This window comes from Haliaeetus leucocephalus, unplaced genomic scaffold (assembly GCF_000737465.1).
Source record: "Haliaeetus leucocephalus isolate CR32 unplaced genomic scaffold, Haliaeetus_leucocephalus-4.0 Scaffold120, whole genome shotgun sequence".
Lineage (NCBI taxonomy): Eukaryota > Metazoa > Chordata > Aves > Accipitriformes > Accipitridae > Haliaeetus > Haliaeetus leucocephalus.
In genome coordinates, this window is record NW_010972556.1 from 1,180,322 (window position 1) to 1,204,113 (window position 23,792).

The 23,792-nt window shown below is 41.0% G+C and overlaps 1 protein-coding gene across 1 annotated transcript in view; it reads right to left on the reverse strand.

The window, feature by feature from the left end:
* GHR (growth hormone receptor) overlaps nucleotides 1–23,792 on the reverse strand; it is a 112,054-nt gene that overhangs the window by 59,300 nt on the left and 28,962 nt on the right. The window contains exons 3-4 of the mRNA XM_010585792.1: nucleotides 23,247–23,331; nucleotides 8,138–8,217 (exon numbers count right to left, since the gene is read on the reverse strand). Of these exons, the coding sequence (XP_010584094.1) occupies nucleotides 8,138–8,207 (70 nt within the window). The 5' untranslated portion in view covers nucleotides 8,208–8,217; nucleotides 23,247–23,331. The remainder of the gene's footprint in view (nucleotides 1–8,137; nucleotides 8,218–23,246; nucleotides 23,332–23,792) is intronic.

The window sequence follows — 23,792 nt, forward strand, 5'->3', positions numbered from 1 at the left end:
AAGTTACTGCACAACAACTGCATCGGTGTTTAAATTAATGAAAAGAATGTTACCCCTTCCCATGGTCACTTTTGTATGCTATGAACGTTCAGTAACAAGGGTTTCTTTTTCTTTTTCCTGTTACAGATGGGTGGTATTGAAAGCAATTTGCTCTGTGCGTGCTCCACGGCATGGAATGCTTCATTATACCTCATGCATATATGCTTTTATAATATGGATTAGTGTTTGTTTGCGTGAGCTAGTTTTACTTCCCCTGATGCACAGCTGGTTTATTAACTGAGTTCATTTGGCTAGTGCAGTACAAACTGTTCAAATAATTCACATGAATTATAAAACTACATTTAAAATAACAAAATAGGAGTTAAAGTAACAACTGTAACTAGGAATTTTCTCACTTGTTAGCTTCACACAAACTGCTGTGCATGTTTTTGCATCATCTTCATCATCTGATCTTCCTCTTTAAACACATGGACTTAATTGCATGTGTGGGCAAAAGCTCCCATGTTTCAAACTGGCCTCACTGCTTCTCCTCCAAAAGCAAGCCACAAGTGGCCACCATCACCCCGCAGTTTTGGGTGCAGCTCAGCCCTGGTAAAGGAGGAACAATTCTGGTTCACAGGAGGACCAGTGCGTGTATCAGTGGCTCGGCTGCAGTCTATAGGTCTGCTAGGGAGAGCGAAGACGAACGCTGGGACTACAACCTTTGCAGCTAAGAGGCAGAAAGACTGACTTCTCCTTCTGACTACACCTGGCACTAACTACAGAGGTGTGGCTAATTCTTGCAAATGACCTCAAACCCCAGCAATCAAGAGCATAGCAAATTGGCAAGTTTGTGTTCGAACGAGAAGAAAATGTGATGGCAACTAAAGAGCAATGAAGGAAATGTACACAATAGCAGGAATGTTAAAGATAACAGAGATAACTGGATGGGATAACCATGGCACGTACGTTATTTTGCAGGGTGTCTGACTGAAGCTGATTGTTCATGAAGTGTTTTTGGCAGGCTTGTGGGTGACGATATCCAAAGTCTTGAAAGTGTTCAGTAAATGCTGGAGTCACAGATGTGGTTTGGAGGAAAGGACAAGGGAGTCAAGTCTCTGGCAACCCAGGTTAGCATTTGAACCATTTGATCTACTCAGTTACAAGTCTAAATATGGATTTTTAGGGGCATAATTTAAGGCTACTGCACCTGAAAATTTCATTACTATGTTTTTGTTTTCTGTGTTTTCTTACAAAATACAGGCCTGTCTACAATTCATTTCCAGCATGTGTCTTCCACTCTTAGAAATCCCCAATCCCTTCCTGTTAAAATACCATGTATACTCCCAACACAGAAGACACAAGGTGAAATCCTTTCTTCTCCATGTGAGAGCATAGACACTGTCACACTGGCCCAGACAAATGGCTTATCTGAAATATATACTCCTGGCTAGGAAGCAAGAGTGGTAAAAGTAACTCAGAAGTGCACAGACTCAAGGCCTTCCCTTGGATTTTTCTGCTAGCTATCAAAGCCATGCCTAATTGCAATGGAAAGTGATGATGATGAAGAAACTACTTTGCTGTCTGCCAAAATGAATCTTCCCTCCAGCAGAAATGGCTTAGCCAGATCAGAGTGGTATAACTTACGCTTCCCTGTGCCAAGCTTTCTGATGCTGACTCCTGGAACAGCTCTATAGCAATTTCTTCTAATAACAGAACATATTTCTTGCTCAGAAACACTTAAACTTCTGGAAATAAGGCAACTATTCTAAAGGCTTTGTCTGCAGGTAGAAGTTTTAAATCCGCATTCTTGACAAGTTCTGCCCCTGTCCACATAAATCAGGATGCACTGAGCTGATCACAGTTTTAAACTTTTCAGATTTTACTGCCAGCTCTGCTTTGGCTTGTGTTCCGTCCTTAGACAGCTGCATGTAATTGAGAAAGTAGGTAACACAGAGAAAGGCTGTAGCAAAGACACACCAATTAGAAAAATTAAGAAGAGAAAATCACCACAATGAACAAATGACTACCAGCTATATTACGGCATTAGTATTTACCAAGAGGAGGCAAGAGAGTTTGCACCTTAAGCTAAGGAAGATTCTGCTCTTTCTCATTATCTTTTGTCACTTCCTAATAAGATTAGGATTGTTATACACACAAATATGTCTAGTCTTCCTGATCATCAAAAAAGTCGTTAAAAATAAAAGAATACCCTTCATGTGTGAGAAATGGCTTGTCACTACACTGACTACAATCTATAAAATTTGAGTTTGCCTAAATCATGAAACGTGTTTTCAGCCAAGACCCCACACAGCTATAGATCTTTTTTCTGAGTATTTCAAGCCAAGCAACAAAGTCCCTGGTACCTCCTGACTCCATGAACAGATGGACAAATTTCCCTTTCTCAGCAGAAAATATGCTGCAATTCAAAGGCACCTTCCTGCATAGACTAAGAATTCCTCCATGTGTCCCAAAAGTCAAATCCATGCTTTTAGGCAACACCTGTCTGCTACTTAACTTCATGGTGACAGCAAGAACCCAACTGCTATCCTGTCAATTCAGTGAGGAAAACCCCTTACCTTGGCTGTAGCAGAAGACCTACAGCATGTGGCGAGCAGCTATGACACTACCCAGAAGAAAGCACGCAGAATTACGCATATCCAAACAAGGCAGCTATAAGGGTGAGGGTCAGTTCAGAATGAAGACACCTACATTTTGCTCTCTTTATGCAAGGTTGAGCAAAATCCAGTTGCCTAAACATCTGTAGCTATCTCAGACTGCCTAGGATATTCTGTCTGCCTCTCAGCCTCTGCTTCAAAAGGCACAGATGTCCTATCTGCAAGTCTCATGCAGATTTTCTCAGTACCTAGAGGATATCCATATAATTCATACAGGGATGAATCTCATCCTTAGGTGTCCAAGCTCCCAAAAGTCAATGGAGAGCTAGTCAGTACAGTCCCTCGAACGAAGAACAGCTGATTGAGTTGATTTAATTGCCTGAAAACAGATGTTCAGTTACATATGAGATGCCTGGCCTTAAGCTTTTTATAGAGCTCTTTAAGCTTCTGGCTGTTCCAGAATGATGCAGATGTCCTGCAGGTCCTGTGTCATCACCGTGAGTCCCATGCAGATGTTTTAGGTGCCCAGGGGTGTCTTTAATGACACTAAAGCCCTCTGCATGGGTTATAGATGCAATCTCCAGCTCTAGAATTGGGAGCTTGCACATCCAGTGCATACCTATACTTAGATGGTTTAATCCGGGTGTGTAATGCACACAAAGCATCCAAGTACAGTAAGTGACCAGACACCAGCATAACAAAAGGACATTCTGATGGAAGTAAAAATTAGATTCGATATATCTCAGAAGGGAAAATAATTAATCTTACTTCTTATATAAAAGTGCAGAAAATAGAGCATTTGAGCATAACAGCTTCATACAATAATTAAAAAAAGTTGTGATGGAAAAACATAAATACATTTCTAAAATCAGATTAGATAAAATGAACAATAAATTCAGGCTTGTAGCACTTAAAATTATCATTGTACAAAACCAGTTCACTCAAAAATATTTTTATTGTGCTATCATTAAATATGAATGCCTCTCTAAACCTGCTTCAGAGGATGAATTAGCATAGCTGTAATAGTCTGGAACAAACTTAGATCTAGTACATAAAATGATAAAAGACATTTCCCACTTCTTTTCACTGGGAAGAAATTAGTTTTGGAACTGCTTGAGCTTATGTATTGTTTTATTAACTGGGACTAATTCCCAGTTTATTCCTCCATGTCCTTATGTGACCTACAGTCATCAGTTGTAGAGAAGGACTAAGCAGACTAAATTTATTCTGCTTCCTAAACATTTTGCAATCTGTGTCTGGAGCAATTCCTCTCAACCACTTCTGATGTCAGCAGGTATAGTAAACTAAAATACCTAGGTGTATGCTGGATATGTATTTGAAACACCACAGTTACATTAATGTAGTTATCTCAAACACAAATTGCGTACGTGTACATGAATATAAGCTCTTATATTTTTTCTTGAATGACAATTAATTTTGCACAGATGTAGGTGATCTACTCATGAAGCAGTACTCTTTCTTGTTCATGTACCTAATTAACTAAATTAAAGTAAAATTTCAAAATCACACAATTCCCCATCTTTAAAGCAACCTAACTCTTAGAAGTGTAAGTTCTGTTGACTTAACAAAAATGTCTTCATTAACTGTGAAAATGGGCCTTACATCTTTCAATCCCGAGGGCGCAAACCCCATTTACCTGTGGTAATTACACACCTATAAGAAATTACACTACTGTTATTGTGGCCTTTACACTTTCTCTCTACCACTGCCTCTGTTCTGCCCTTACCGTCGTACTGCAGGCGCCTCGAGGATACAGACAGTGTGTGGGTTAGTGTCCCCTGGTAGGAGGCTGCACATCCCAGACCTGCTCAGCTCTGAATTATACTTGAAGACCTGGTGCAGTAGGCACGCTTGGTCACATTTAGCATGGCAATCTCAGAGATGGTGTGAACCCTGTTACTTTGCACTAGCCACAGCCTCAGTTTAAGGTGCCAGCAAGCCAAGCTCTTTGCAAAAGGAGAGCGCAAAACCAAGCTAGATCAATGGAAAGCCTCCAGCGGAACTTGGCACCAGCCTGGAGACAGCAAATAGGTGACTAAATGTCCAGTATCTGGTCTCAAATGCTGTGCAGTTGCCTGGCCAGCTGCTGGCCTCGCACCCTCTCTCCCTGCAGGAGGAAACACATCTGGGATTTCACCCTGTGCCAAGGGTGGAGCTGGCCCCACGGCACGGAGCCAGCTCAATGCACAGGCTCTTGTAAGGCTGAACGTAAGCTTGACTTACTTTCAAGACATAAAAGCCTTCCATGTACAAGTCAATCTTACGCTGTCTCAGTAACGTGCTTTCATGCAAGATTAGCAAGTATGTGTAATTTTTTAATGTGCTGCCAGGAGAAATACAATTACTGAAGTGGATTTTTTTAGGGAACTGTGACGCTATGGATTCAGTCCCTCGGGCAATGTGTAAGATATGGTACAGGTATGGAGCACATCTAAGTAAGTTTATAGGAATGCCTCAGCAAGACTGTGCTGGGCAGAGCTCTGTAAGATTGTCAGGATTCATCCCCTGAGTGGGGTTGGATGTTCATGAGAACTTTTGCAGGTACAAGCACATTCACATGGTGGTGGGGGGGGTGAAGAACAAAACAGCTAATAAACAGATCTCATCTAATACTCTGTCCTAAATCATGCAAGAATGGCAAATGGATGTTCTCTCATGCTGTTATCTCACATATTCCTGTTCAACTTACACTTTCTTGTCTGACTGTCTCAGCTTGAGCATTTTCTCTACTCAGAATAAATACAATCCAGCATCAGAAGCAGTTTAGTGGTTAGAAATTTATTCTTGGGACAACACAGCTCTGTTCCCTTCATACACAATTCTTTAATAATGCAGCAAATCAGGACATATATATTTAGTATTGTGTCTTGGATTTAAGCACAGGAACACAATTAAAATGTTCTTCATTTTTTGATTCTGAAGGTAAACTCATGGAAGTTACTATTTCATCAGTACAGACAAAGTCACACAAAGGTGATGTTGTGGTTAAGTTTTACTCATAACAGCTTTTTACTAAAGTTAGGACATCTGGAGTACACCTCATCTGCCACGGATCAAAAAATCTTCATATGCTCTTAAATGTCAAAAGAAAAATCAATTGGTCCCGTAGACTGCATCTGGGCAGGGATTATTTTTGTCTATTGAATGAATGTACTGTAGAATGCAGACACTGAGGGGGGAAGGATCAAGTCAGGACACATTCATTTTTGTTCTACTAACCATTCTGTACGAGGCAATGAATAGAAGCTGGTACACGTATCGTATTTCACTGTGAAATACTGACTTTCCACATTTCAGCAGAACCAAGGAGGAATTTGCAAATTTTATTTCAATTCATAGGTCTAACTAAAGAGATTGGTACACAAAGGGGGAAAAATGAGTATATAGCTTTATTTTGCAAATTCCTGTCAGAAAACTCCTCTTCTTTTAACCAAATCAGAAGACAGAGAAGGAGTCAAAATACATTAAATAAAGGCCTTACATTGTTTCAGCCCAATTCTAATATGAAAATAAACACTTCACTGCCCCACACTTCCTTACACACTTCTTAACTAGGCACACTCATTTCCCACGGGACATGTAGGTTGCAGAATGAAAGGATCACTGGAAGCAGGAAATGAAAGGAAGGAACAAAAGTGAAAACTTCATTCATTCATTGCCTTCAATGGTCAGATACACTAGGAACTCAAACCAAATTTGGTAAATGTTAAAGAAGAAGCCTTAAGTAGCAAGGGAGAAGAGAATCTTATAGATCTACCTTATAGGTAGGTAACACAGAAGACAAGCATCTGAGCCACACACATAGAAGTAAATAAACAGAAACTTGTGTTTTCCCTATCCAAAACCCTTTTTTAAAAAAAAAAAAAAAAAAAAAAAAAAAAAAGAACTTTATGGAAGAATTCTCTGAAAACTGATCATTTGAGTTCTAATTGTATCTTATTTCAGCTTAATGTCTCCATTAACAAAAAAGTAATAGTCCTTATATCTCTCCATTGCTTCTGCAAATATGGGTCTCTAGAAATTTTAAATATGCAACTTGAAGAAAATACAGAACTGTATCAGGATGAAAGAGGAAGAGTATACCTTTAAAGTGTAGGACAGTTATTACTACAGATAACTATGCCATAGCCCTTTGGTTTAGTACCATATTCTATAACTAACACTAGAAAGGCTAATGAAACATGGCTTGTGACTTTAGAGGTATTTAATTTGCATTCAGTAACACTGAAGTATGGAGCTAAAGAAAAAAAAAAAGAAATTGAGAGATATCAGAAATTTTCATTAAAACTGTATCAGTTTATTTACAGTTTGTTGTGGAAGCTGTTTCCACCTGACTTTTTCCAATATTACTCGTCAAACTGCCCTCTTTGACTTTCTCTGCTAACACTGATTTTGGCTAGGAGGTCAGGAGGGGCACGTGCTTAAGGAGTCACCCTTCTGTAGCTGCTCTGTAGCTCTGGGAGAAGTGGCGACAAGTTTGCATAAAATCAGTAATTATGGAAAATTGTTACTGCTCTCTCCAAAGGCCAGAACAAGACAGAGCAGACCAGGTTAAGTTGCATTTGTTTACAGGAGCAGATCATAAACAGCATAAGCAGATCAGTCTGACACAATGTAGAAGTCCCACTGGAGTTAATGGGAATTTTTTGTTCTAAATGAGTAAAAGACTAGTCCCAGAGGACCCACCAGAGTCAGGACAGGCCTCCGGGCAATACTGAAATGGTTTTAAATCATTGCTGGTTGCAACAACAAAAAGCATCAGAGAAAGCTCAGCTGGACCAAGTACTTTCCAGCCTGGCATTTAATTCAGAAGATGGAAGAATTGAGGTGAATAAGGATGGGAAGAAGAACAACTGTGGAAAGCCAGAGGTACATTCAGTGGTTGTGAATCCTGGGCAGATCTGTTGAATCATGAACACCACAGGATATGCATTCAGAGCTTCTTGCTAAAAAGGCTTCTGCTGGCTACCCACAGCCAGCTGGCTGGTTGAGGGTACATGTTCTTTTCAAATCCCTTTTATAACTTCTACTCAAGAATTTCTAAGTGTATTTCTTATGAAACTTGTTCATATTGGCCTCAGACCCAAAGTGTACAGTCTTAAAATGCTTCCTCTGTACTTCCAAATAGTTCTATGCTTAACATATGAATATACTAAAAAGACTTGTTAAGGAAAAAACCCACCAGTTTCTATAAAAAAAAATTAACCCCATACAATTTTTTCATAACTTCAGTACCTGAGCAAAGAAAATCCAGATATCTAACACCAACATTGATCCAGCCTGTTTACACATCGTACATCTAATGCTGACTATGAAATGCTGCAACACATTGTCTCAACCTCATCCACTATCTTTACAAGATTAACTGATGTATTTTTCACTTTTCACATTATGTACCCAGCTTAATGCAGTCAAGGAACTTGCATAGACCTGACACATATAAAATAAAAATACTCTTTATATAAAGCTATATATATATGTACACACACAAAGGCGCAGAGAGGTATCATAAAACTTACCATCACTTGCAGAAAATGAGTCATTTGCACAGACCAGTGCCAAAGTAAACAGAAGATTCCGAAGATCCATACCTCTGATTCTGTAATAACAAAAGAAAATAAGACAGTTTCTTTATAAACTAATATTAGTAACTAATATGACAAGACATTTAAATGATTACCTAGTTTTATTGAATTTCTTATTGGATTTAAACCAGAAGTGTATTTAGTTTACAGTTTATTGCCTCACAAAGTCATACATCATCTCGCAGTCTAGGATAGAGAGTAAATACTATTTTTACAGGAGAACTAGCTTATGGGTTTCTTGTTCATTTAATACAGAGAAGGAAAAAATCAAGTACTGTCAATCTATAGAGTGCTTCTAGGGAGCAGCCACACTCCCCCCACAGCAGCCTTTGGGGGATGGATCCCAATGACAAGCCTAGGTTAAATGTGAAAGTAGGAAAAGAACGGTATCTCTTTTAGGGAGCAAAGATATGATGATCCTCTTTCCAGCTCATGCTCCTCTGAAGCTGCATTCGTCTTTGCATGCCACGTATAACCTTCCTGGGTCTAGGACTACATGCAGTAAAGCTGAGAGCAGTGATGACATTTAACAAGCCACCTCCCACACCACAAAGCGAAATGGCAAAGAAACACTGTCTTAGAACCTATGGCCACGGCCCGCAGCAGGCAGCACACCAGGAGTGGAGAGGCCATCAGTAGCTGTGGGGCTGCAAGAATGAGAGTAACCCCAGCTGCTGTGCTGCTCTTCGGGGCTGCAATGGAGGCTGTCTCACACTGGAAACTTCCAACTGCATAATTTCTGAGAAGGCACCTTCTGATGGACCCAAGCGCGTGCACAGAAGACTTTACAACCTCCAAGCTTACAAATTTTTACAACCCAAGCATAACCCCACAAGCCTTTACAACCTCCCCAGAAAGCACACTCCTCCTTCTCTCCAATTCAGCTGTACCACACACACATAGCCTACAACGCCATCACACAATCCTGTTTGAGGGACACTACTTTCCTCCTGCTGTTATCACCAGCATCTGATAACAACAGGGAAAGGCAGAAGCTGGGATATGCTGGACTTGCAGGCAGTGCAGCCTTCTGCACAGAATTGTACCATGCCCCAAAAAGCTCATGAGGTCTCCATATGTAGTAGGGGGAATATATACATACCATGGATTACTACCTGACCATTTACAACCATGTGTCCTGGTTTCAGCTGGGATAGAGTTAAATGTCTTCCTTGTAGCTGGTACAGTGCTATGTTTTGGGTTCATGTATGAGAAGAATGTTGGTAACACACTGGTGTTTTCAGTTGTTGCTAAGTAGTGTTTGTAATAAGTCAAGGATTTTTCAGCTTCTCGTGCCCAGCCAGCAAGAAGGCTGGAGGGGTACAGGAAGCTGGGAGGGGACACAGCCAGGACAGCTGACCCAAACTGGTGAAAGGGGTATTCATGCCATGTAACATCATGCCTAGTATATAAACTGGAGGCAGTTGGCCCAGGCGGGGATCACAGCTCAGGAACTAGCTAGGCATTGGCTGCTGAGTGGTGAGCAACTGCACTGTGTATCACTTGTATATGCCAATCCTTTTATTATGATTATTGTAATTTTATTATTGTTATTATCATTATTATTTTTTTCCTGTCTGTCCTATTAAACTGTTCTTACCTCAACCCACAAGTTTTACTTTCTTTTTTTTCCCCCAATTCTCTCACCCATCCCACTAGCAGCAGGGAGGGATCGAGTGAGCAGCTGCATGGTGCTGACTTGCCAGCTGGGGTTAAACCATGGCATCGTGCCAGTGGAGCACAGAGATTACTGGAGACCTTCAAAACCAAAGGTACAACACCAAAATGAACATGAACGCTGCAACAACAGTCAGGCAGCAGTTTCTTGTTCTGTGGCACAAAACTGCCAAGATACACTGACATCCCAGCTCAGTCAGGCAGCGGGGGGAGAGAGAGAGAGAAATAGCTCCACTTTCACATTTGACTGTAAATTGGTATGACAAACCTTGATTCTACACTGGAGTGTTTTAAATTAGACATTTTCTTTCTTCATCTAATAGGAGATTAAATCACAAGTGTCCAAACAAGCAAGCCCACTAATGAGTAACAATCTCTAAGTGGGTGTTACCGATTAACAACCAATGCTGTCAAATCTGTGTATCAAAAACTAGTCAGTCTCCCAGTACAGTTAGCAAAGTCTGAATTTAGTCAGAAACTGTAAAACACAAGCACACCGAGTATGTAAAACTATAGTAACACTGAATTTAAAAGACAATTCCCTCCTTAATTTTCTTACCCTACAAGAACAGATTGAATCACACCACAGAAAAAACCCAAAACTATTACCAACTCCAGATTTCTCATTCACACTGTTTAGTGCAAAACTTGAAAATCAGAAGGTTTTTTTTCACAACCTCATTAACACAACTGCTCAATAACTCTCAAGTTTCAGGCTCTGTACAGGAGGCATTTATTCCAACTGCTCTAGGCTAGCAAGAGTCTAACCCAGACCTGCAAAAGCAAGCCAGGAGATGCTCCCCACAGCACCCACACCACCGCAGGGATGCCCAGCTGCACCACGCAGGCACCCCGCAGCCAGTCCCAGTGGGCACAGGTCAGCTGCACAGAGAGAAGAGCTGGGGGAGCTCTGGGGACCTGCCAGGTGCCGGGCAGGACTTTGCCCGGGCCAAGCAGATATGGGTCTCTCCAAAGGTGACTCTCCCGTTCTCACGCGGACAGGGAGGAAACAAGGGGTACGGTGAGGCTGGCAGCACATTTAGTGAGGATTTGGGGCAGTGCGAGAGTAAGGCAGCCTGGGGAGCAGGACCAGGAGCAGCGAAGGCTGCAGCTGCTGGAGTGCACAGGGCTGGGAAAAAGTTCATAAAGCAAATCACAGGCCAACAATCCTCCTACTCTCAGAAAAGAGCTACACTGGCACAGCACAAGGTTCATCTGAGATCAGCTACGTTTTCAGCTAGCTCAATTGTTCCCTTGCTCCATCTGTACTCTTGTTTAAAGGATTCTTATTGTCTTTTATTAATAAATCTTCTACAGAAATGCTCCTCTGTATTTGCCAATTCCTCTCTTCTTACATGATCTCTACCCCGTTGAACAGCCCCTCTGCCTCCCCTTCAGCCCTTCCACTCTCTCCCTAAATTTTTGTTTTCTCTTTCACAGGCCTGAGCACAATGCCACTTTATTTACAGCCCTGCTGCCCTCTCCCTGTTGCAATACCCAGGCATCCTGTGCTGCCTCTATATTCACAATTCCCTGCTCTCCTGTGTCCACCAGTCTCTGCTGATCTTCCTACCGCTTTTCTCAAGCTTTCCTACTTCTTGCCTAACAGCCACAAGAAAGCCCAAACCTTCACAGGAGTTCTGTGAGAACAAATGTCATCAACAGAGGCCATCATTCAGAGCACATCTGCGGACACCGTTTTGTTTTTCATAACAGCACCAAACAACTCCGTGGTGGGACCTGAACGAGCGCCCACGTGCAGCTGTCACAGCATGGCTATCCCCTCCATCCCTGCACTGTGACCACCAGCCATCTCAGCTTCCTCCCAGGAAGAGTGGTTTGACAGTCAGAGCACCAGCCCAGGAGCCTGGAATACATCCCAGAGGTCTACAATCACGTTCAACTTCAATAAGGTCCTGCTGCTGCAGATGAAAACAATCCCATTCCAGTGCCGCTTGTCTTCTTGCACTGGCAGACTTGTTTACATACCTGCATGCAGCGCACTCTGTCAGGAAATTGTTCCAGCTAAATTAATCCATAAGCATTTATCATAACAAATCTGTTTGCTTACTGGGTTTATCAGGACTCCACAAAGACACACCCTGGGAACAGAGCTGGGGCAGCAGAGGCATGGGAGTGAGCAGTCAAGGCAGAGGGGAGGACACAGCCTCCCCTCCAGCAGCAGCTACTGCTTGTTTAAGAGCAACTCTATAATGCTTGGGAAAGTCCCTGCTGAGCCACAGACCTTGACTAAAACATCTGGCTCTCTGAAACAGGGCACAGGATTAATTTGTGTTCCTAAACCTCAAAGGTGATCAAAATTGCTGCTTAATCCCTTGCCTTTCCGCGAGTAAAATGTGGTATAGAAACAAATGATTCTTCTTCTGTGGATTCTCACAAATGCCACTATCTTAGCAAGGCAAAGCAACAGCATCTCTGCTCTGCCTAAATCCATCCACATGGGATCCTCCATTGAGTTATCCGTCCAGACAAGCTGCATGTGGGAGAAAAATCCAATAGGTTAATATGAACATGTCCAATGCAGACAGGACTGAGCTTAAAAATGATAACTGCTCTCATCTGAAAACACAGATGGGCCATGCTCCACTCCTTGTGCAACAGCCTCTGGAAAGGGCAAGTTGTGCAAGCCTCCTTGGAGCTCAAACCCAGAGCCCTTGGGACAGGGGTCATACTCGAGGTCTCTCCCAGGCAAAAGGAGCTCTGCAAAGGGTGTGAGGCACCAGGGACTACGTGACCTCTCTGCATCCAGCACGTATACCAAAAGCTCTGCTGGGCTGCAGGTACGACTACCACTTCCAGAGGTATCGGAGGTCAAGGGAGAGCTACACTGCCATGGCTCCGGTCTTGTGGGAGAGAATCTGGTGCAAAGCAGGAGCTGCCCCATCACAATACTGCTTTTGGTGATAGAGAATAAAATTCCTGAGAGAAGAGTCCTCTGAATTGCCATCTGCCCCACCATTAGACAACTACTGCCTTGCAGAAAGTTCTCACAAATCTGTCTTGTAACCACCCGCTGCCGTTCCTCTAAGACACTCTTGCAAGCTCACTGCCAACAAGAACAGTATTGTTCAGAGGCTGCAGTGTTAATCCAGCAAGAGACAGCTTCTGTCAAAACTGACCTTTTACAATCTAGTAATATCTACGTCCCAACACCTACCCCTGTATGCATATGAAAGACAAATGCCACTAATAAAGTCCCTGTTATTTAACAGAAAAAAAAATTCAGTGTCTGTAATATACACTATTCTAAGGAATAATAGGCTGTAGCTTACCCAACTCCAGCAGTTTTTAAGAATGAAGAGAGCTAAAACCAGAAAAAAGAATTACAGCAGCTGACTGTCCTCAAGCCAGCTGAAACTTGACCACAGGAACATTTGGCTAGAGGTCAGCTCAGGCTAATTGCTTCAGTACAGAAAGGGAGCCAGGAGTTATAAAAAGGATAAAAAAAAAAATTCTTGGCCCTTTTCTACAGCGATGTTGGAGTAAGGTCAATCACAAGTGAATTTAAACATGACATCTCTCCAGCGAGATGTGAACATAGCATAAACAAGCTAAGAAAATCCCTGAGAAAAGAAATACTTTAGTCACAGCATACTGAGTGGTTTGCATCTACTCTAGTCAGGTAACAATGATAACACTCAGAGTAAACCATAAGGAGTTTTGCTGTTGTTTGAAGTGAGATCTTTAGGTTTAGATAGCTCCTGAACCTGAAAGGATCTGAAGAAAGGAGAAGGACATTACACTCCATTAAACTGCGCCTATGAAGGGACTTCTGCTTTTGCTATCTCCATTAACTTGCTGTACTCTAAATATGAGAGTTTTTTCCCCTGTAACCTCCTCCAGTTCAGCACTGCTTGACAAAGCAGCACATGTGCAGCTATTCCAGAACAGAACCACAAAATCATTGAGTGAAGGATTAAACTGAGGAGTTTTTCTGTATGTTGTTATATTTCACCATTGCATCAGATCACAAACAGGCAAGGACACAAGAGCGTGCAATGCAGATGAATACACATCAATACATCCACCACCAAGTAAGAACAAGTGCTGGGAAGGGAATGTAACTCCAGGCTCTCCAGATCTGTCCTGAACCTTGTTTATGCAACTACCAAATACATACATACGCACCCTTGCAGAATTTTTCTGGGTGAAAGGCCTTTATTTTTCACCGTGGGGATATTCCTTACAAGCTATCTCATGGCAAGATTAGTGACAACAATATGAAATTTTCTTTCTGTGCTTGTGTAAAAACATTCACACTGGTTTGGCTGATCATGCATAGCTGAAATCACTTTGCCTACTTACCCTCATTCCTCTGAATACCAACAGCAGAGTCATTCTGCGGATGAAATGAGTTACAGCCCTTCCAATCAACACAATCTAAAACTGCCACAGACCTAAGGACTTCTTCTCTTGCTTGCTGATATTACAGCTTGATTGAGTCATCATCAGCACTTGGATGAATGCCTGTTTTTACAGAACCCTTGTCAGGGTTATATCCTCAGCCGTGTTAAGAAACAGAAATAACAAATTGTCACAGTTGATACGAATTACACACCATTCACCCAGTGTGTGTGGTTATCTGGGGTATGAAAAGAGCAAGGAATAATACCATAGAAGCAGAAATTATGCACTGCGAATTAAAAAAAAGAGAAAAAAAATCTCATAAAGGGCACACTTCAGAAAAAAAAAACAACCAAAAACCTAACAAAAGACAGCACCACTGAAAAAGAATGAAGGACTCCAGCATAAAGCTGCATTTATTCTGCATGGTTTGATGCAAATTTGAGGATTATTAAAAGGTACATCATTATGACAAACTAAAACTATGGAACAGAGGCAATTTCATATTATTAATTAGAGCTCTATGTAAGCTCAGCAATTTATAATAGTTTCAAGCATTAAAATTGAAAATGCAGTCTATTAAATTAATTGCTCGCTTTGGCTTTAGAAAAATCGATTATTTTTTTTTCCTAAACAAACTTTCAGTTTTAGAATAGAGACTATATGAAAGCTTCATTTTAACACGAAATTTATTTTTATCTCCATTGTAATAGACACCTTCAATACTTTTACCAGAGCTGATTTTTTTTTCCCATGGATAGATGTGTCAGCTAATTACTCTGATTTAAACTACACTTAAACTAGTAACAGGCCAAATGGTTATCAGTTCTTGAATGTGGTTAAGGAGCAATTCAGTGAATCCAGAATTTGAACATTGCTCTGGGCTTGTACTGAAAGCTGTTCTAGGGTAATCCAGCTATAAAGTCATACTCCAAGAAATGGGCTACAAAGTCCAAGTATGGCTGTGGCATATGGCACATCGATTCTTTATTTACAATAAAATCTGTCACGCTTTGACAGCAGTAACCTAGTGGACTAAGTACACAGGGGGAGGATCTTAGCTGTAAGACTAGTTAGTAGATCTTCTCTGTCAGAAGAGGATTCCTAAAAGAGAATTGAATTTATAGTCTTAAATTTCTATCTACTGCACAGATAGAAAATTTTGAACTTGGAAAAGACTTAATTGCTTGCTTTGCCTTTCAGCCCCCAAAACACATCAAAGCAGCAAAACAGATGCATCTCAGCTGAAAGAAGTTGCAACATTTAGCTGTTATCATGCAGTTGTGAATTGCTGAGCTGATACTCAGCTTTACATGTACTTGTATCATTAAGGAAGAGGATCCAAGCCAGTTTATGAGAGTGGTAATTTTTTCAGGCTATAAACACTTTTGTCAACTACAGTGATAATTTTTCCTAGGCTTTTTTCCTTCTCTATTTTTTTAAAATTATTATTAATACTTAGATAACAGTCATCCAAAAGACAAAATTCAAAATTCAGCTCTTTGCTATTTGTATAATCAATTGCAAACAAAAGTGAGAGAATTTCTCTAAATGAGCAAAAAGTATATTCCAGTTTGTTTGAAGAAGTATAATGCACCAATTTAATGTCAAACATCATGGCAAAAAAGGAAAATGCAATGTCTGAGTGTATCTAGAATGAATGCCCTAGTAATCTGTACTAAAAAATGTGGGTTTACTCAAAGAAAAACATTTCACTGAGATAATTATTCACACTTTACATAAAGATGTTAAATGATATTTCCAGTACTGTAAAACATTTCTGTGCCAGTGTAAAAAAAATCCTAATACTCTAAAACAATCACAGTTCTGCACTGCAACCTTTCCGTTTAGACATCCGTCCTAGTTGCAGAATTGCGGCTCAGGGACTAGCTGGGTGTTGGTTGGCGGGTGGTGAGCAATTGCCCTGCGCATCATTTGTACATTCCAATCCTTTCATTATTGCTGTTGTCATTTTATTAGTGTTATCATTATCATTATTAGTTTCTTCTTTTCTGTTCTATCAAACCGTTCTTAACTCAACCCGTGGGTTTTGCTTCTTTTTCCCAATTCTCTCCCCCATCCCACTGGGTGTGGCGGGGTGAGTGAGCGGCTGCGTGGTGCTTAGTTGCTGGCTGGGGTTAAACCATGACAACATCACAGATAAGACACATGAACTCTGAACTGATCAACTCAAAATGGGATATTCTGCAACGGGTGTACAAACAACAGAGCTGCTCAGTGCAAGGCCGGCTGGCTGGCTGATGGAGAGCGCATCCGCCTCCACTCATGTTAGGACTCCCTCCTCTGCATTCACTCCCTCATGTTACCAACTATCTGATTAAGAAAGTGAAACTTTGGAGCAGATTCAACTTTTGTATTGAAACAGACTAGTGCATTCACATTTTTCCATTGCTGTGATTGTTATTTTACACAGGACCATGAGGAAATAGATGTTGACAGACAAACTTCACAAGATATCTGCCCCGAGGAGCAGCTGAGAGCCTGAGCCTTCACCCACCACTACCACAGGTATTGCTCAGACTAAAACCCATTTTGTGAGGGCTATTCACAAAAATAAATCCCATACCAAGCTAGATCTCAGGACCTACATTAGACACACAGGACAATGAAAACGAGCAGACTAAAGGGGAGAACATTGCACCGTGGCCAGAGAGTTTTGTAAAACTCTGCTGGGGGCTCTCCTGCTCTAGCACAATACCCAACTCCTCTGAAGCCTGACCAGCAGTCTTGCCTCAGAACCCATTTTTGTACTGACATAGGGAGCACAGCTGCTTGCACAAGGAACCTGTCAGCAAGAGTCTCAGCAGCTGGAGCTCTCCCTTTAATCAGCACATCAGTAATCATCCCACTCAACACTGGGCCCTGTGGACTAAACTGCTGTCTTTTTAGTCTCATCCGTGTGACCATGTGTGGAAACTGTTGGTGTACAACGGAAAGAGTATGACTGTTCCTGTTTGTGGCTCTTACACTGAATAACTTTAATATCACAGGGAACTTTACGTCCTGGTTTTGGCTGAGATAGAATTAATTGTCCTCCTTGTAGCTGGTATAGTGCTTGCTATGCTTTGGGTTCATGTATGGGAAGAATGTTGGTAACACACTGATGTTTTCAGTCGTTGCTAAGTAGTGTTTGTAATAAGTCAAGGATTTTTCAGCTTCTCATGCCCAGCCAGCAAGAAGGCTGGAGGGGTACAGGAAGCTGGGAGGGGACACAGCCAGGACAGCTGACCCAAACTGGTGAAAGGGGTATTCATGCCATGTAACATCATGCCTAGTATATAACCTGGGGGGAACACTGCTTGGGAACTAACTGAGTATTGGTCAGCAGGTGGTGAGCAATTGCATTGTGCATCACTTGTATATTCCAATCCTTTTATTATTATTATTGTCATTTTATTATTGTTATTATCATTATTAGTGTCTTCCTTTCTGTCCTATTAAACTGTTCTTATATCAACTCATGAGTTTTACCTTTTTTCCAATTCTCTCCCCCATCCCACTGGCAGCAGGGGGGGGAGCAAGTGAGCAGCTGCGTGGTGCTTAGTTGCCTGCTAGGGTTAAACCACGGCACCATATTAAAAAAAAAAATTTTTTTTTTTTTTTTTAACAAATCATTAATGATGATTATCATCTGGTCCTAAAATATGTATGACACTTACTAATCACAGTTGAGTCTTGTGTAAGGAACCACATTCACAATAAGCATGATGAGACTGACTGCTCTTAGGTTCTATTACAAAGTGCATGGCAGCATTAGAAAAATCACTTCTGCATAGATTATAATTTTCCCAACATTACTAAAACTGTGGAATATCACGGCAGACAGAGCTTTGAGTTTTGAATTGCCCTGATGCATAAATTAGTCCTGATTTTTAGTTCACTAATTGCATATAAGTTTTTCTTCAGCAATCAGAATTGATAACAGGTGACTGGACTCATATACTAAAAAGAATGACTCTGTATAGTTCATTCAAGGAAGATATTATTCTGTTGCTGCTTTCAGAGACTTTAAATGTGATAGTCTAAAGATTGACAGCTTACCAACCAGTTAGCTCTGAATATAAATTGATCCAGGGTGATTTAGTCACAGAAGAAACAACCCAAAGCCCTCATAGTCTGTAGTCCTTTCATAGCTTGGAAAGTGAATCCAGATGTCAGCCATTCTATGAGCTGCAGAGAACAATTAATTGCAGGGTTACTCGGTGGTCTACAATTAATTTCTTGGCTAAGAAGTGTATGGTTTTGGCTGACCTGGAATTGAGTTTTTATCACCATAGGACAGCAGGCTTTCTTCCAGTCTGACATGCTCGATGGTAGACATATAAAACTAACAGAAAAACACGTACTGTGGGTCAGCCAGATTTCTGCTGAATTGCTCAGCTGGTAGGGAGGTACTCAATAGCTGTACCCTTATAGAGTAGGGAAGTCCTCAAAACTTAGAGCTTGCAGTTGTGTTTTAACTTCCCTGTGTCTTTTTCTTCCATATTAGAGGAAAGGTTGTTTTTTTGGTTTTTTGTTTTTTTTTTTTTTTTTAAGATTTTAAGTCTTAATTAAAATACGTGCATTCCTTTGATATAGATACTTGTTCTAAATCTTGCTATAGACACTGCTAGGTATACTTACATACATGTTTGATAAAGGATCTAGAGAACAGTTTTGAGCCTGAAAAGTTGAAGTATCACTACAGAAATGGTAGGAAACTTGTATCATGTGGTCTGTGATTTTTTTAAGCAACTATCTGATTTGAAACAACCCCAAAGCTATTTTTTTCAAGAAAGATTTGTCCTGATGGGAATATTACATTTTATTTACTGGTGTGGCTGAAAGTCACGTGGTATGTTAACAAGCAGCTGTTACTAGGAGCTGCAACACAAATTAATAGAGATAATGGTACAGCTTTACCATCTAGAGAAAGAAGACTAGCATTTCTTTCTTTAACAAAAATTGGATTCTTTAAGTAGGTTTTTATTTATGGCATGTAGTTCATAAACCAGATCTAGCCCATGAAACGATGCTGTCCAGCCTGTGTCACCTCTGCCTGGAGGAGATGAGAAATGGCTTCTAAAGCCATGAAGGCTGCCTGAACCCTCCAGCTTTTTCTGCCAGCCACAGCCCAAAGGAGAGCTTGGCTTCCTCCTGCCGCCATCGGTGCAGGGAGATACGGGGAGCTGTGCTTTTCCAATCCCTTGCTCCCCTCCTTTTCTTTTTCCTATACTTGATGTCTGCTAGTGATGGAAGTAAGAGGGCAACTGCCTTTATGAGGAAAAGAGATGGAAGAGGAGAGTTGCTTGCAAAGTGTGGTGAAAGGGATGAGCTCCTTCCCCTCGGAGAGGGCACAGAGGTTGGACGGGGTAAGGCAGGGAGGGTGGATGGAGCAAGACAGTCTGATGTTGCTGAACTAACAGCAGGACCACTGCAGCTAAGTGGGAATATTGAGCTTAGCCTTTCCAAAAGCCAGATTTACTTCCCACATACTACTGCAAAGATTGCACTATATGGATTTTTACTAGTCACGCATAATAAACCCTAGAGTAGTAAGTACAGTGTAAGACTTGATTTGCTGGAGTGCATTTTTAAAGCATGCTGAGCCATGTGTGGGAGGATAGGTTTCCACAGATTTATCTAATCTGATTCTTCTCACTGGTTCAGTGTAGTATATTTAGTCTGGAAAACATATTTTTCACAAATAATTCTCAAACAGCATATTTATGAGGTACTTTACTCAGAAGCAAGATCCAGAACAAAAGTGGCTACCAATGACTGCAGAGTATTGTTTCTAAAAGAAAAAAGACCATTAAGAAAATACTTCGTGCAGTATATTTTAATGTTAACATTCCTAATTTCCTTTCTATTTTACGCACAATAGTTAATAAAATATGACTGCCTGTAGCCCTTTGCCAGGACATAATACCTGAGTTTGCCAGACCTGTTCAAGCTGAATCTTAACTTTGATTTCAAATCTGCAGTAACATTCGACTTGACAGCAGCAGAATTTAACTCACTTAGCAGCAAATTAATGATACAGTCCTACTGATGACTGTGTCATTAAATGCTAAAAACCAAACCCTTCAAATTATATGATGAACTGATAAAGCAAAAGTATCAGGAATAGCCATAAAGCTAAAAAAAAAACCAAACGGTTGTTCTTTAGTTAAGTATACATGTCTCTGATCTATTCATAACACAGTCAACTGAAGGATTTGGATCTGATCCCAGTCACAAACTAGCAGACATAACCCACACGTGGTGGATACCTAGTTTGTGGTAGCCTAACATCACCAAACAAGTTGTCTGATGAGAAAAGTATTACAGCATGTTGGTATTAACCAATGGATACTTTTATTGTATTATTGACATTTACAGTGTAGGCAAGTCCTTCCCTGAACTTCAAAGGCTGTTAAAAAGGAGAAGCCCTGTATTCACGTAAGTTTTTTTCCAGACTGGAGGAACAGTCAATTTTATTTCTGTACTCTTAGCATTTCTCAGGCTCTCACAGCACCACGAATGGTTTCCGTACTTTGTACGCTGTATCCCACAGCAAGCAACTTAGCAGAGCTTTATTTATAGGACAGAGAGGTGTGCTGACCTGGTACCTGGATAAGCATTAATAGCTGAAGAAATTATGGTTATGGAATATTCTACAGCAGTTATTTTATAAACATCTCTGCTGCTTTTGGACAGATACAAATTTTTTTTCCCAGCATATTCAGCAGAACTACCAGCACTGTCAAAAGCTATTTAAAGCTGTGCCTCATGTGTTATCTTCCATTGGGATTGTAAATGTCAATGAGGCACAAATTACTCTCACCACATCTATGGGTCACTTTCAGTATCCCAGACTTGAAACAACAAGGCATCTGTTTAATTTTTAAGGAAAGAATGTTACACATTCATTTAGGATAAACAAAAACCTCATTCAGGGTAGAACACTTCATTAATTGCAGCCTAGAAAATGTGCAGATGAACATTTCTTACTGTGCATAATGCATTAAATGTCTCAATTTCAGAGAAGAGCTGAACAGTAAGCTTGCCTCCAGATGGCTGAGTCTGTAGCTGGTATTGCCAAACGTGTACTGAAAGGCAAATATATGAAGGCTAAGCCATTAATTGATCTACATGGGGACAGTTATCACATTTCCAGCTCTTAATCTAAATCTAACTTGGCATAGGTAATATAAATTACAGACATGTCATTTTCAAGGTATCTGGTCAGCATGATCTCCCCTCCCCAATGATCACATTATCCTTGGATTAAGTTAGTTGCTCTTCCCTGTGCCAAAATGTTCTTTATCTCTAGTTAGTGGAAAATACCAAGCGAGAAAGCACCACAGAAATTATTTTTACCACCCACTATCCTATCAATTTCCAAGCCCAGGGTCACACTTAAATGCAAAGGGTTTGTACTCTCTCCTGGTAACACAGTGTCAATATCACATCAAGTATGACAGTCCCTGTGTGACTAACAGCATTTCCTAAGGATCTGGATGCCTTGGTCCCTTCTGGAAGTTAAGAATTATTAGCCTTCATTTACAAATAGGAAGCTGAAACATGGTGAAGTTACAGAGGGCAGCAGAACCCCTGAGTGAGCCTGTGCCAGAGCTCAGAAGCGAGGCCAGACCCCACATCTAAGCTGTGTGCTCCCAGTGCTGGGCACACTTCTTGCACCGCTGCTCGCAAAGGAATCGGGAATGGGCAGCTTAGCTAAGGATCGACTAGCTCACTGGGCATGGAAAGTCAGAAAAACAGGGCACAGAAGCAGCTTTCTGTATGGTTGTCCTGCCACGCTTCAGCTACAAAATGAGAGAAGTCATTCATAAATTGCTTTTCAGGTGCGCTTAACTCTGTATGAGAAGGCACGGTAACCGCAACAAAGAAGGCTTTGGTTGAGGAGGTCCCTAGTGACTCTAAGTTATGCCTACTCTACAAGCATTTTTACAAGTAACTTTTCACTATTCTGACCTTCTTATTTTCTTAGTGGAATTGGTATATCCTTAGACAAGTCTCCCAAGCAGAGATGCATCATGCAATTAATGCATCTGGAGTTCCACCATTTGGTTTTAGAAACATTAAAAACATTGGCATAGGGTGGCAAGTTTTACCTACTGTTATTGCAACCAAAGCAAAAAGTCTCTAGAATTTCTCTTCTATTTAATGACATTACATTTGTGTACACTTAGACAGGAATAGCCAGTTAAGTCTCATAGAACTGCTATAGTACACAGATAGCAGCTGTAAAGTCTCATGCAGGCATTTAACACCAGATAACAGCTTTCCAGTTCCAATGAATAAGCAATCACAGATCCTAATCCCTTATACTACAGTGTATTTCTGTGATGCTTGATTCAAATTTACCCAACTGTAATCTGATTAAGCTTTCAGTAATACACTCCAGATATGAATTAGACCCAATACACACATTCAAACTAGATGTCATTTAAGTGTCATTTAAACCAGAATTTTTTATCTACAATGTTCTGACATGCACTTTCATGTTCTATCTCCCTGGAAAAATACAGCTTTTTTTTTTCCTCCATTGGTTTCAACATTGTGCATTTAAAAAGTCAGGCAATTAATACTTTAAATAACATTATAAATGAGAAATGGGTCATTAAAATACAGTATAATAATTTTTCTCCGACAAGGAAAAGTGGCTTTTAAGCACTTCTACCAGTTACTAAGCCCTTTGTCTCAAATGCTGGCTACTAGAGACTGGCAGAAATGGGCTTGAAGCCATCAATTTACATTGGGATTGAATTTGACAGCCTTAATTCAAATATCTCTGTTGTTTGGAGTAATAAAATAAGACGATTGGATTCCAGTCAGAATTCTGTATACTGCATATCATCATTATCACCTTCTGTAGGAACGAATCATGGGATCTGAGGATTATCTGCAGAGCGCTACAGGATACTATTGATCACTCAGCTTAGCCAACATCTGTAAGAAAGTCTTGCAGGTAAGATAAAAGTTATCACATTACCTCAAATGTCAGCAGGGGATGGGTGATGCTTCACGCCTCCCTCAGCTCAACTGCAAATCGTGACCTTCTCCAGCCATCCCAGCACCTATGCAAAATCAGGGGAAACAGAGACAAGAGATGAGTCCTGGAACGGCAAAGGCCACCGGCAGTGGGAAGGCCACACACCAAAATCCCAACGGGTGTCCCGGCACTGTCGTCCCTGGGGGAAGGCCACCAGCTGGGCAGCCTGCTCGGCGGCCCTGAGCACAGCACCTGGGCTTCTCACTCAAACAGCAGCGGCTGCCCGAAACTCCTGGTGTCACTGGGGGCTTGCCAAGCCGCAGGATCCCACGCTAACCTTGACATTAAAATGCACGCACGCTGATTTAAATGGCAAAGAGAAGTCAGGGTGACCGATCAAAAGACTCGTTTTCAATGCACATCTGTGGTGGAAAACAGCCGGACTGGAAGTAAACTCTGCATCACCAAGAAGAGGGCATGGATGAGTAGTATCTCACTACTACTGCTTTAGACAATAAATTACAGTGTAGTAACTTATACACGGTA